General features: G+C 45.5%; 1 protein-coding gene across 1 annotated transcript; it reads right to left on the reverse strand.

The window, feature by feature from the left end:
* Positions 1-292: 292 nt before the first annotated feature.
* atp7b (ATPase copper transporting beta) lies at positions 293-14,848 on the reverse strand. The gene is made up of 21 exons (XM_076723587.1): positions 14,684-14,848; positions 9,833-10,604; positions 8,089-8,316; positions 7,847-8,010; positions 7,584-7,745; positions 7,427-7,500; positions 7,008-7,191; positions 6,220-6,453; positions 5,825-5,916; positions 5,618-5,745; positions 4,978-5,132; positions 4,736-4,870; positions 4,450-4,644; positions 3,466-3,648; positions 3,187-3,370; positions 2,301-2,441; positions 2,055-2,197; positions 1,774-1,977; positions 1,565-1,682; positions 1,114-1,216; positions 293-812 (listed from the first exon to the last, which is right to left on the reverse strand). The coding sequence occupies exons 1-21, from the start codon at positions 14,846-14,848 to the stop codon at positions 527-529; spliced, it is 4,050 nt and encodes a 1,349-aa protein (XP_076579702.1). The 3' UTR covers positions 293-526.
* Positions 14,849-15,099: the final 251 nt, after the last annotated feature.

Genomic DNA, 15,099 nt, shown 5'->3' on the forward strand with positions numbered 1-15,099 from the left:
CATATCTGTTAAAATGTGGAACCGATTCTTCCAGGTTAACTATAGAATCCATGGATTAATCGACTCCGTTAATCATCCTCAGCTGAAAATACACATCTATATATAACACTTCACACGCGTGAGGCTTTGTTTAAGTGACGGTTCTGCAAATGTCCAATCAGAGCTCCGAATCGGACGAGACAGACCCAAACACACACTGTGGAAAGAGTTTTTCCTCTATCAGCTCGTGAATTATTTATAACCCGAGTCTCTCAGACCAACACCGACTCAGTCTCACCCAAACAGACTTTACTTTGAGTTATGGAGATTGTAAAAAGTGCATTTGCACAGCAGTGACTTCAGTGAGAATTAAACAACATGATATAATGCTTCACTTTGGAAGAGTTAGCAGCTTGATTTCTGGACTTTTTCCTAAGAAAGTTATAAATTGGTGTTGACTTAGAGCCACCAGTAAACTATTCACATAAATACATAGAAATAGTACACAAAGAGCTTCACTGAACTGAGTCCTTCTTCCCTTTTCCCTTTACAACACATTAAGGTCCTCTGCAGTCTGGTGGTCCAGGAGGGAGCAGCGGTCCTGCTGCTCCTGGACAGAGTTAATGGACGGCCCCAGGCTGGACGGCCGGCTGGAGAGGGCCGGTGGGATGCCGCCGCCGCTTTGGCCCGGCTGCTCCCGGGCCCGGGCGGGCATAGCGGGGCTGCGGCGCTGGCCGTCCAGCCCCAGATGCGTGCTGATCTGCGACGACCGGAGGCTCCTCATTTGACCCCGCGCTCGCACCTCATACAGCTCCAGTGAGGTTTTCTTGTACCTTGAGGAAACAGATGGTTATTACATTCACCTCTGAGATAGAATATGATGAAATGTGATGAAAAATACAATAAAACGAAATGAACAGGAGAGGCTGCTGCAGCACTAAAGGTCATAGGATATATTAGAGGAGGAAAACGGAGAGCGCACACACAGTGTATACCGCTGGATAATAAACACTGCAGCTTCTGCTTACAGCACTGATTTTTGTACTTAAATACTAACACATGCCGTTTTGCACAATCCCACAAGCACCTATTTGTGCTAAACCTATTTGTCTTCATTTCATTTTATGGACTCACAGTCTGAGCAGTAAAGACGAGAGAACCACGGAAACGGACGAGGCGGCCATCGCAGCGGAGCCCATCCAGGGTTGAAGCACGAGGCCTGCAGGCATGAACACACCTGAGAGCAACAGAGGAGAGAGGACGGCATGGGCAGCCGGGAGTGGGAAGCTGTTTAATTACGTGTTTAACTTTGGACTGTGAGTCAAAGTGGTTGCCTTTTCTAATGTTTAACTTTTATTTGAGGCATTCGTCGTGTTTCCTTTCATCCTCAGACACCCTCGTGGTTTCAACATGATCTACTTCTTGTTTTGCTGCAGTCGCCAGTTGGATTGCTGCAGCAGGTGTCAGGTCATGGCCACCACAGAAGCTACACCCTCTTTTATGGACTTTGATTATCTATTAATGTTACTTTGATTGTCTTGTTGTGCCTTATTGGTGATTGGTTTGGTGTATAATCCAGCCACACCTGCAGCGATGGGGATTCCGAGGAGGTTGTAGATGAGGGCGAAGACAAAGTTGATCCTTATCCGGCGCACCGTCTTCTGCGACAGCTCGATGCTGGCCACCACGTCCAGCAGGTCATTCTGCAGAGCGTGCAAAAAACCTTCAAGTCACACTGTTTCATGCATCTCCACACACACACACACACACCTTCAGCCACAGCGTGTAACCTACTCGGATCAGGACGATGTCGGCGGCCTCGATGGCCACGTCTGTGCCCGTGCCGATGGCGATGCCGACGTCGGCCCGAGCGAGGGCCGGCGAGTCGTTGACGCCGTCTCCCACCATGGCCACTCGCAGGCCTTTTTCCTGCAGCTCCTGCACTTTTGCCACCTTATGTGAGGGCAGCACCTCCGCAAACACCTTTCTGATCCCCACCTGGGCTCACACAAAAAGCATTTTATTTCATTTTATGTTCCATTCAGACACGTTCACATCATAAATGTGTGTTTTACCTGTGCAGCGATGGCTTTTGCCGTGCGTCTGTTGTCTCCTGTTATCATAACCACCTCGATGCCGATGCTGTTGAGCGTGTGCACTGCTAACGCTGACTCCGCCTTCACCGTGTCTGCAATGGCCAACATGGCACACAGCATTCCTACAGAGGAAACACATGCAGCGCACAGTGAGGCGCAGGTGCTGCGGATAAGACATGAAACTGCACGCGTGTTGTTTTTCGTCCTCGAGCGTTTTCTCCTCACCATCGATGGCCACCAGGATGGCAGTCTGGCCTTTGGTCTCGTGGCTGGACATGGCGGCATCGACGTCTGCTGCGATGTGGTGGCCGTTCCTCCTCATCCACTCTCTGTTGCCAATCAGGACCGAGTAAGATGAGGGCTCGCCTGGAAGCAAAGAAAATACTGTGAAAATCAAACTTCACAAGTGAAAGCCGAACCCTGTTTTAATGGAGAAAAATGTAAAAAGTACTTAAACTACTGAGATGAAGCGATAAAAGTGTTTTTTTGTTAAATAATTGCAATTCTTCTTGTAGAACTGTAGAAACACAATTATTTATTTCAGCAGTTTTGTGCTGTGTAGTCATATTGAATACAATAAAACCGAGATGTGATTGATTGATCAAGATGTGAATTCAGCAGTGACTTAGACAATGCAGATAGCCCATTAAAACCATGCAATACAATATAATCCACAAGAAAAGGTCAGGTACAAATAAAGATGGAAATCTGTACCATCTTTTTGTACAATAGTGGTCTTTACATCTTAAAAAAAAATCAATAATTTAGCCCAAATCTAGGATAAAACAGTATTTCAGACCACTGGAAGCAAAGACTCAATCTTAATATCACCTTAAACTGATAATATCAAATCCCAATTAAAATTAAGGCTAAAGGCTAAAATCTTGTAGCCCTAAAAATCCACTTAATTAGTTAATTAGAGGCTTTTAAAAATGGTGTTTTGGCCTCACATAATGTTTTTATTTCAGCACGTACAGCAGCTGATTGTTTACAGGCTCAGACAGCTGAGATGACACTGAAAAAAAGTGGTGATTGATCAATTTGAAGTCGCACAAAACTCCCACAGGCAAAGCCAAAATTCTGGAACCCCAGACGGTGAAATCCCTCAGACCTGCAGACGAGGCGTCGGCAGCAGAGAGGAGGCTGCTTTCGTCGGTGGTGGCTCCCGGCAGCAGGAAACGCTCTTGGCTCTGCTGCTGCAGCAGATGTTCCACGTTGGAAACCCGGCAGCTGATACCACAACCGGGCACCGCCTGGAAGTCCTGGCAGTAGCCCAGCACGGCAGAGCCCAGCTCCTGCCGTGTGCACGCACGCAGATTGTCAATGTTTTATGTGGAAAACAAACTTTACAGAGCACTTTGTGAGACCGTGTGTGATCCACCACTCTCACCTCTTTGCAGTGTTTGGTGACCGCCATGCCCAGCGGGTGCTCGCTGCTGGCCTCCGCTGTGCCCACCACAGCCAGGATCTTCCTCAGGGGCATGCGGGCCATTTCCCACAATACCAGCACACGCGTCACCCGCGGCACGCCGTTCGTAATTGTGCCGGTCTTATCAAACATCACCACGTGGATCTGGAGCGGTGAAACACAGCGAAGTCACGACTCCCATCTACTTTTTTTTGACGCCTTCTTTTTGATCATCTTTATGTGTGACGGGTGGGTTTCGTCTCCCAGGCTCTCATTAGGACGACAGCGGGGGTAGGAGGATTTTTCAGAGAGAAAATCTGAATGCTTATTTGCTTGTTATCCTTCGCAGGTATTTTCAGATCAGAGATGCTCAGAATGATAGAAAGTTTGTTTCCACGGACTCACTGGAGCTCCAGCACAGTCAGCGTGGACACCTTGGATTTAAACGCTGGTTTCACCCCGAGGCAAACACTCTCTCATTTTCAGACTGTTGAAATCTTTGAGATCGTGAAAATACCTTTGAAGACCTGAGACCTGCTGCTGGATTACAGGTTTTTCTCCCCCTGAAGGAAGTAACATAAGATCTGCTGAGGTCACAAATGGGGTGAAAAAGTCACCGAAACCTAAAGGTGTCTTCAGTGTTTGAGTCATCCAGCAGTAATGTTTGATGCCACACGGGGTCACTAGTTAATTAGAATAGAAAAATAACTGCTATTAAAATGACTGCAGAGTGAATCAGATTAGATAGATATTAGATTGGAAACAGCAGCATTTTTTGAGAAATATGAGAATTTTTGATGGGAAATACACCAAATCGTTTGGTGCCTCAGCTTTTCAGTGATCGTGACGAGGATCTGATGGTGCCTGGCGACAGTCCTGTACTCTAGTCATCATGAAATCTAATAAAATGTGAGTATCAAAACCCCAAAAACTGAGTCAGCAGAAGCAGGATGTAAAGTGCATTGCCTTGTGGGCCATCTCCAGCGGCTCGCCTCCTTTGATGAGGATCCCGTTCTGAGCTCCAACCCCTGTGCCCACCATGACAGCTGTCGGGGTCGCCAGCCCCAGAGAGCAGGGGCAGGCAATGGCCAGAACTGTGATGGACGCCTGGAAGGCGAAGCGGACGATCACCTCCGCATTGGAGATGTTCTGGTTGTAACCCTGCGAGGAAGAGAAATGGTCGTGAGAGTGATATCAAAACGCTGAAATGATTTGAAAGCCGCTGTATGAAAACATCTGCGCGCACACCCACCGGGAAGTTCTCCTTCACGACGTCAAAGTTGACAAACCCGACTGCCAGCCAGGCCACCAGCGTTAGCAGAGAAACGACCACGATGAAGGGCACAAAGTAGCCGCTGAGCCGGTCTGCAAACTGCTGGATGGGAGCCTGAACAGACACCAGAGAGTAAGTGGTGTCAGTGTGCAGCAAGAAAACAAGGTCAGCTTATGTGTCTCAGTTAAATCTGTTTCTCTGGTGAGTAAACTGCCTCTAACCTTCGAGGTTTGGGCCTCTTCCACCAGTTTCACTATCTGAGACAGAGTGGTGTCTGCGCCGACGTGAGTGGCCTCCACCAGAAGAGCACCGTGAGCGTTGATGGAGCCGGCAATCACCAAACTGCCCACCCTCTTACTAACAGGCATTGGCTCACCTGACGGAGGAACAAGCAGAGACAGGGACCGAAAAGATCCTCCTCAAATAGAAAGAATAAAAGGGCTGACATTGCTTTCTTTGGCAGCTTGGTTGTGAGATAATTTTTAACGTTGTATAATCAGAATTTATGTCCTTAATGGCTTGGAGGTAAATGATGCCAGCTAATGTGCCCATTAAAAATACAATCTAATGCAGAGTATATTTCTAAATGATCTTAAATGCCTTTAAATCACAATGAATGATGCAGGACTGCTGCAAATTTGAGAACTGCAACCAAACACTTTTACTGATAAATAGAGAATAAAAAAAACAAACTTCACTAGTTAGACTCCTGTGAATTGAACCGCCTTCAGATACATCGCTGCCGTTTGTGAATTTGCTGGTGTTGGCTGCTTGTGTTTTTTCCAAGTGGAACTGATTGAACGACAGCCTCAATCTGGACAAACGAATGTGTCTCAGGTGTATTAATTCACATCCTCCTACCTGTGATCAAGGACTCGTCTGCCATGGAGCTTCCCTCAATCACTTTCCCATCAACGGGGAACTTTCCTCCCGGGATGACTTTGACGATGTCGCCCCTCTGGACGAGCTCCACCACCACCTGCTCCTCACTGAAGCACACAGATGCATGCACAGTCACACGTGGAAATCATTGGTGGTTTCAGCTGCTGCGGAGCTGATGGGTCTCACCTGATGATGGAGTGGTCGGGGCCCAGAGTGACCACAGTGGCATCGGTGGCTTGAAGTGACATTAATTTGGCCAAAGCCTCTGAGGTTTTACTCTAAAAATACAGAAGCAACAAACGTATTTAAAACATGGTCTGGGGTCAGCCATTTATTATTACCTTTAGTGAACTATGTCAGTACTTTAGCCATGACTTTTAGCTATTCAGGGTAGATATAAATAAATTATTCTGTAATATTTTTTTCATCTTCCTGTCACAAGAAGCCTATTTATCATCACAAGAAAATACCTGATTGCTATTTAATGTCATAGTTTTCAAGCTTCCATCAAACAGCAGCAACAATGGAGGATTTTCAAACACACATGCATGTTTTTTTAATTCATTTCTTTATTTTTTTACCTTTGCAATGTGCTCCAGCCATCGGCCCAGAGCAATGAACAAAAAGAGCATAGGTGGAGTGTCGAAAAAGGTGACGGGGCTCTGGCTGGCTCGCTCAGCCATGGCGACAATGAGGACCACACAGGAGTAGATGTAAGCAATGGAGGTGGCTAACACGATCAGCACGTCCATGTTGGCCGTGCGGTGCCTCAACGAGCGATATGCCTGGATGTAGAAGTATCGGCCTCCGAAGATCTGAGGGGAAGAAACAGTTTAAGGACTCCTTTAAAACAATTGGGAAATGGGAAATGGTCTTTAGACAGAGCCAGGACAGGTGTCCCCGTATTTCCAGTACGCTACGCTAAGCTACATATTCACAGTACAGGCACGTCAGCCTTTTCATGTAACTCCAGGGAAAAAAAGCGAATTGAAATGTTGAACGCTGCCTCGAAAAGAACATAAGAAATCTCCAGGTGTTTGCCAAAAATCCACGGATCCCATTTTTTAACATTTGCATTAAAAGTACAGTCTCTCCCTCTGAGGTCTTTGATAAAGGTTCTTTTTTGATAAAGGCCAAGCAAAGGAGGAATGGATGGTATTTTCATTCTCAAGAGTCCTTGCTGGAGTGTTAAAACAAGTGTGGTGATGCAGTCGGGTGTCAAGAGCTATCCTGCATCTAAGACCTGCATTTAACTATCACTTTACTTCTTTATAGAAGAAAAAGCTTGAAATGAACTGCACCATTAATCCGACACCAGTAGAAAGAAACCAGCCAGATCCATGACGCCAGACATGTTGTGCTCCCTTACCTGCACAGGTGTGCAGAGGAGGAAGAAGGCCAGGTTGAGGAGGGAGAGGCCGGGCAGCAGGTTCTGCTCCTCGGGCATGAAGCCTCCGTGTTCCTGGTGCTGACTGTCCATCACGATCATGTAGATCATGAGGCCCATGACAGGCAGCCCGAAAACAAGGCTGAGCAGAAAGGAGCTCTTCCACCTGGAAAGGCGCCACAAATGTGCCAAATTATGGAAAGAAGACCCCAAAGGAATAAACCTTCCTTTTCCTGAGGTGATTTGTATTATAGCAGGTGTTGTGGAACCACACCAGAACCCAAATCTTAACAACTGTGTAAGTCAGTGTGTTCGATCAAAATTAGCACACATTTGTGTACACAGCCTATTCAAAGTGCGCTTAATCTGACTGTCATGGCAATTTAAAACCAGATACTTGCTGATGAATTTCTTCCGTGTGATCGAGGTTGCTTTTGAAGTCCGCCTTCGCCAGACTGGCCTCGAAACCAAGACTCTGGAATGACAAATGAAACCAGGATGTACTGTAATGTCAACCATGTACCGGAGAGGAAGGCTAAAATGGAAAGCGTTCACTACCTGAATGATCTTGATTATATCTCGAGCCCCGAGCACCTCTGGGTCAAACTGGACCTGCGCTTTTTTGGTGGCCAGGGCGACTGAGGCCCCCAGGATCCCTTTGGTTGTGGTGAGCTTGGACTCAATGTTGTGGACACACGATGCACACGTCATGCCTGTTATCTAAAGGAGGATATACATAACTTTTTTTGTTCAGGGAGTGCTTTATCGCTAATGAACCAGCATGTAACATCCTGAAAATGCTGCATCTTGTGAAGACTTACAGTGAGGTTCAGTTTCCCATGTGTCACTGCATTGTCCTCTATCAGTCTGGCACCAAAGCCCAAATCTTCTATAAGCTGAGTGACAGCAGCGGCACTCATGACTTCTGAGTCATATTTCACCTCTGCCTTTCCAGCCATTAGTGATACCAACACGGCGATGATTCCTAGACGTCAGAGTAATAAACACTATCACATGTGTTAATCAGCACAGGTGTTGCATGACGACACTCGAGCTCGCTCACCCTTGTGTTTGAGCAGGTTCCTCTCAATGTTGGCCACACAGGAGGCACAGGTCATTCCCATTACGCAAATGAAGCACTTTTGTACTTTTATCTCTCTCCCAGAGGCTGACTGTGATGCAGTGCCATTGCTGACTCCCGCCTTATTGGGCGATTGCAAATCAGAAAGGTCAGAGGGTGCAGCGCTAACAGGCCGGGACTTGTCATGACTCTGGGTGCTCTTTGGAGAGTCTGCAGAGAAGAAAGAACAAAGTGAGTGGAGCCCAAAATGCTGAACAGCAGATAGACAGAGGTGAGTGGGTCAAGTGTCCTTAAGTACTGTATAATGACACTCTGCAGGATGTATACTGCAGCTGTCATCCCATTTATATTAATGAGAGCCGACAAGGGTTCGTCACAGTGTGACAGTACAATTCAACACAAACTGCAGCCTCTGAAATGACAGTGACGTTGAATCAGCACCTCTCTGAGCTGATCATTATTAGCTTAATGAAGTATTTATTGCATTATTGTTGTAATATTAGACCTACCTTCAGTTAGAAGGACCTAATAAACTACAATGAACCTGTGATACCTGAAAAAACTGTAGTCACTTAACTAACTTTGCTAGGCTGCTTTTTGTTGTTTTGTCTGTTTTTCTTTGATTCTATTCAATTCTTCAGTGAGGTAAACAGTTTTAATGATCAATATCTTTCATTAAAGCGCTTTTCAGCGCTCAGATCTTCACGTCCATGCTCGCACACAGATCGTTTGTTTTTTCACCCGGTCCAGAGTGCTGGAATGTGGTCAGCCATTTATATTCGTAAAGCAGACGTTTAAGGTATGAATGAAACATGAGCTCAAGCCAAAGACAAAACAAAAAGCTGCACTTGTCTCTGCTTTAAAGGGGAAAAAAAAAAATTCAACCCAGCCACAGAAGTGAAGCTCGACCTTGAAAGGTACTTGAAAGAATCAGCTCCTAATCTGCCCGAGTTAATTCCACGTCTTGGCAAGCTGTTGTCGTCATTAAATCCAACAGGAGAGGCCCGGCCGGCCTGAGAGCCCTCCATGTCGCACTGGAGGGCATACTTGTCTGGTTGCCACGGTAACCAGTGGAAACACAGGTGAGGTGAACGCGAGGTGTCCTGTTGGCTTAGCGGACCGAAGCGCCGTGCAGAAAGAATTTAATCAGAGTGTTTTTGCTCATGATGTGCAGGTGCTACCGGGAGCTTACTGCTCTCAGGGCGGCCATGAACACATTCTTTGATAGTTTGCATAAACCTGTGAGCGAGCACTTTGAGGTGGCGGCAAATCAACTCCAGACTCCCTTAAAAAAATTATAGTTTTGTGATTTGTGGTGTTTCGAGGGACCTTAAAAAAGCTGTGTCAAACGCTGCATTCCAATTCATAATTATGAGTCCTTACATACATAAAGTTACTCCTTTCTAAAAACATTCTGTGAGTTTATGTCCATGATGAATCCATGAATTCAGAAAATAATCACAAGCTGAAGCCCTGATCTGAGGATCCCTGCCCTCACCTGTTCTCAGAGCTCCACAGAAACACACACTCTCATGCCTCTTCCCCTTTATCTCTCCTGTCAGGGGCATACTGTGAGTGAAGAGTGGGCTGCCAGGTCTCGCCTTTCAAAATAAAACCTCTGCGCTCCCTCACAATCATTCCTTCGGGTGTTTTATCTTGACGGTTGCCACATTTTGTTTGACTTACAGCCTTAGAATAACCATTAACATTTCACGTCGGTGCGTACCTTCAAGTGACGCGTCAAAGCCCATGTCCTCGATGGCTGCCCGGAGCTGCTCCGGCTCCGTCAGGCTGGGGTCAAAGGTGACTGTTCCCTTTTCCTCCTTCAGCGACACCACTATGGACAGCACTCCTGTCATCTGAGAGATCCTCCCTTCTATGGACTGCACGCAAGAGTTGCAGGTCATCCCTTCAATCCAAATGGACGCGGTCTGGATTGACGAGTTTGACGTGTCCCCCTGCCAGTAGCTTACATCTTGTCCAGGTGGATCGTCGGTTAATAAAGTGGCACCAAAGCCCATGTCCTCGATCTTGTCTCTCAGCTCTTGTTGGGTAACTAGAAGAGGTCGATATACAATGAGCGCTGCGGCATCTTGAAGGGACACCTGAATATGTGACACCCCAGGGAGAGGACCAATCTGCTCCTCAATGGACTGCACACAGGACTGGCAGTGCATGCCATCCACCCCGATCCGCACCGCGGACTCGACATTGAACCCCATTGTCTGGAGGTCCAGGGCGATCTCTTTGGTTGTGATAACTGAGGTATCATAGTCCACTTTGGCCAAGCTGCTGGGTGAAGACAAGCTGGCAGCAAGAACTCCATTCAGGCCGGAGATCTGGCTTCCGATGGCTTGGGTCTGGAGCTCAGGGGAGAGTCCCAGGAGTTTAAAAGTTGCTCTGGAGGCAGTTTTGGACGGAGGGTAGAGTTCGCTCTGACTCCCATACTCATAGGCCAGGTTGTCGACGCCACGTTTCTCCAGGCCAGGGCCATCCCTCTGGAAAGTTAACAGAAATCAATTCAGCATTTCTCACTTCTGCAAACTTAGAGACTGTATTAACATTAAGATACGAAGACTCTGTCTGCTCTCACACGTTATTGATGTTTTCTTTGATACTGCGCTTCACTTAAGTGCTATAAAACCACACTGTTGTCGCTGCACAGGAGATATCTTGTAGTTGTCTATGCTACTAACTTATTACCATGTTGGCTCAGGAACAAACACAACACATACTTTTAATTTCCTGTTCCATCAGTGTAAGCATGCCTGCCCTGTGTTCATTTCCTGAGTACAAGAAATACAAGTGGAACTAATGGATGGGTTCCTTAAGCCAACCGCCATTCAGCTGCTCAACAAGCACCCATTGACCCCATTCAGTGTTTTACGTGTTACTGCGGAGACCTTGTTGTGTGGCCCATGTTGTGTGGAAAATACAAAACAGAGCAAAACGGGCCCCAAAAATGCAACATTTCATAAGTAGTCAGTCAGTAGTCATGATTTTGAATGAACAGGTTGTTGCCACTGAGGGCAATCAGGTCACAACCTCTGTGTTTTAGCAACCCGTCACGATGTGTACATTTCATCTTTTAGAGGAAAGCAGGTAAACTGCCAGGATCACAATCGCTGACTACATTGACTTTTATTTTGAAATTTCGGCCTCAGATCCCATTAGATTATGTATCATAATATATATGGCTGAACATAATCATTTAATGTCAATTTTTGTTTTGTTTTGGTCTCAACTTTGCAACTTTTACATAAAAATCAGATACTTTTTAAGACAAGTCTGGAAATGATTGAATTGAATTGAAATACTATAACCAGAAGACCACTGATTAATCCAAGCAATATAAATACAAAAATAAAAATAAAATCATTACTGTAGCAGCCTTATCCAGGATTTACGACCTCAGCACTGCAACCTAAGACAGTTCTAAAACACCTCCATGAGTCTATCTTCTTAAGATGTTGTCATATAAGAGTTAAATCCCATGCTAAGGGTTTTAATCCCCCTGTGAAATAATATATCAGGGCCCCTTTCCCTGCTAGCTGGACTGGTCCCATCTTAAAATACAGACCTGGCTCCTACTAGTCACATCAGCAAGGCTTGAAACTGGAGTTCACCAAACAGCAACCTGCTCTGATGTAACGTATTGGTGTATAATATATAAATGGTTAAAATACCACTCGATCACCCCGTATGTTATCATGTGAAACACTTGTCTCCCTTTGACCCGAACAGAGAAAAGCCCAGCATTGCCTGTTTGGGACCATAAACCACATGACTTGCCCGTCACTTAAGCCTCCCAATGTGATTCTGCTTAAAGTCAATACTGGCACCTCGCAGACCTGAACGGAGAAGTCAACTCCAAAACAGGAAATCTATTGATTTTGAAAATGCAGCTGACTTTCTGTTCCCATCTGGAAGTTCATTATTTGCTGGAAATCGACCCAGTTGGGACACAAACCCACAATCCCTGGCTCAGGAGGCTCGTGTCTTATCCATAAGGCCACTAACGGCTCGCCAGGGGAACTAATATTCACTCTTAAAACATGAGCTACAGCCCTGTGCTTTACATTGGGAAAAGCAAACACTGAAATGTTGTGAACTGCTGTTCAAAGTGCAACAAATCACAGATGCTGAAGACAAACATCGAACTGTTACACCATCCCCTATTATAAATTTCCAGAGTATCCACAGGCGTGGACTATGTCCCACTCACCCGAATGTATTTTGTTTATCTTTTTCAGCCATGATTTGAGATATTTGCAATAACAGCATTTAAAATAATCATATGGACATCGAAAATTAGGGTAAATGTGAAAGATAGCATGCTGAAACATCAGCTGGTAAAATAAAAGTGATTATATAAAGGCAATATTCCTGGTTATATTGTATATAACACAAATAGACCATTCAACTGTTCATATTAGGTTCTGTTTATATTTGTGACGCTGACACATTTTATGTCACATCACAGTTACAGCTCTACTTTCGACACAGCCCTGGTCATACTGAACATGAGTTTATCTTTAACTAGCTCTATGTGCACTTTAGCCATTATTTGACTTGATGCACACCTGCATTCTGTTGCACTGGTACCTCACGAATGTAATGAAGCTGAAGCTAATACAACCTAAAAAACAGTTAAGGAACTGGGATGAAATTGTCTAATTTTGTCTCAAAATTACTCCAAAAAAATCCTGACTGTGAAGAATAAATTACACAATTAAGCGGCCTTTTGTAAGGATGCAACACACCACGAAACCTGCTTTATCTAGTTAAAATGAATTCATGTTTCCTGCATGAATTCAGCTTGTCATGTCAGTTAACACTGGGCTTGGCATCATTGATTGGCTTTATGCTCGTTGGCTCAATCTGAAGACACTTTGAGAAAATGAGCTGTCTCACACACAGACATACACGACAGGCCCGCTGGACAACATGACGTTAAAACTGAAGCTCGAATTTGTTGCAAGCTGTGAACGTAACTGTGCAGCAATCAGGGTGTGTTTGATTACACTTTTATGGTCTAATCCCAAACCGTCCTGGACGCAGCCACATGCACGATTACATTACATCCATCTGGCTGCTGTCCAAAGCACATACAATAAGTGCATTCACCCCACAGCTCCAGGTGATATGTGAGAATATTCACTGACTTTATTGGCTCTCGGACAGTAAAACGTTTGTCCAGTGCTGGATCACTGCGACAAAAAACAAACAATGATGTGTTTCACATAATATCACTGAGTAAATCTGTGTTTTTGTGGCTTGTAACTGTTAAATTTAAAGGTCCAGCGTGTGGGATTTAGTGGCATTGCAACCAGGTGGATATTCCTCACCTCACCTGCCCCTCCAAGCATGTTGGAGAACCTACAGTGGCCCCTAAAAATCGGAAAAATAGCAGCATAACAGGAGTGTACCGTAGAAACATGGCAGTGCAACATGGCGGATTCTGAAAGAGAACCCTGCTCCCTCTGCAGATATAAAGCTCATCCTAAGCTAATGAGAACATAATTATTAATATTACACTCAATTTCTGCCATTAGATCCCCATAAAGCTCACACAGTGGTCCCTTTCGTCCCTTTGGATGATTTAAAATGGCATCCAGAGGTCAAACTATGCAGACGACAGTAAGTGAAAAAGCTAAAAGGCTGAAAACACGAACACGGTTTGGTGTAGCAGAAACACTGCCAGCATTCAAGCGGATTTCCTCGAAAAACTGTTCCCTCTGAGCTGCTTGAGGCCCAAAAAAGGTTAAATGATGCAACATTTTCTAAAATACAAACCTCATAGAAAAATACATAAACACATCTGTGGAGCAGGACTCTATTTCCTTCCTCTCCCATCAATCATGTGACAACTCCTCTGATTTATCTGCTGGCCCTTCAAGTACATTTTGCTGATAATACTTTTGTTTTTGAATGCAGGACTTCATTGTTGTAGTAGTACATTTACTTCAAGGATGGACTGCTTCCTCCACCGCTGGCGTCTTCCTCATTCCTCTTTTATCTTCCCCTTGGATTTATCTTGGGAGCCCTGGGTTGGGCCCCTATCCTCAGGTTGGGAACCACTGCTATAAAGCATTGTCATTATCTTAGCCATTTGGTCCATTAAATGTCAGAAAATTCCCAAATTCCTAAACTTAAATCCTCAAATGTCTCGTTTTGCCAGATAAAAAAAAAAAAAAAAAATCAGATATTGAGTTTAAGAAATAGCTGTAGTTGGTCGACGAGCCAATTTAAATACTCTTTTTATGCTGTTTTAATCGAGAAAAATGTATTATACTGTATGTTTCTACAGTATAATGAGCAGGGTAAGCAGGGATACTGCAATCAGCTTTTTGTTGCAGCTCTACATACGCGCCGTGTTCATGTATTCAGTCAGACTCATCATTTTTATGTGATTAATCAACGTCTCCATTAAACGACCTGCTGCTCTCATCTGATACAAATAAAGTGAATTCAACCAAACTGCTGCAGATGAAAACTTTCAAAATAAAAGTCTGGCCTCAGCGCCATGTGAACCTGTGGAGAGAGGATCATGGAGCGCAGCTCTTCGGAGGCCTACCTGGAGCTCTGGCGCACAGGGTGTCCACTTGCCGGCGGCGGAGTGCGCGCTGCAGGTGCAGTCCGGCTCGCAGCCGCATTCGACCATACAGATCTGCTCCCCGGCGCCCGTCGACGGCTGGGAGACATACTTTGACAGACTTTTAGGCGACTTTGGAGAAAACATGCTCGAGTTGCTCGAACGCCGTTTGGCTTATCTTCACCAATCAAAGTCAGGGGGCAAAAGTCCGCAGTGGGAAAGCGCTGCGTCCTGTTCCTGGAGATAAGGGCGCGCTGCGCAGCGCCGGGGCGCACTCCGGCTCATTGTTCTGCGCTCAGCTCTGGAGTCTTTGGAGGTTTTTTGATCAGAGGGGGTTCACGAGGAGAGGGTGGGCAAAGCCTCCAATCACATGACCTCTGCATGTTTGAGCAGAGGGT

This window comes from Chaetodon auriga, chromosome 23 (genome assembly GCF_051107435.1).
Source record: "Chaetodon auriga isolate fChaAug3 chromosome 23, fChaAug3.hap1, whole genome shotgun sequence".
In the NCBI taxonomy this organism is placed as follows: domain Eukaryota; kingdom Metazoa; phylum Chordata; class Actinopteri; order Chaetodontiformes; family Chaetodontidae; genus Chaetodon; species Chaetodon auriga.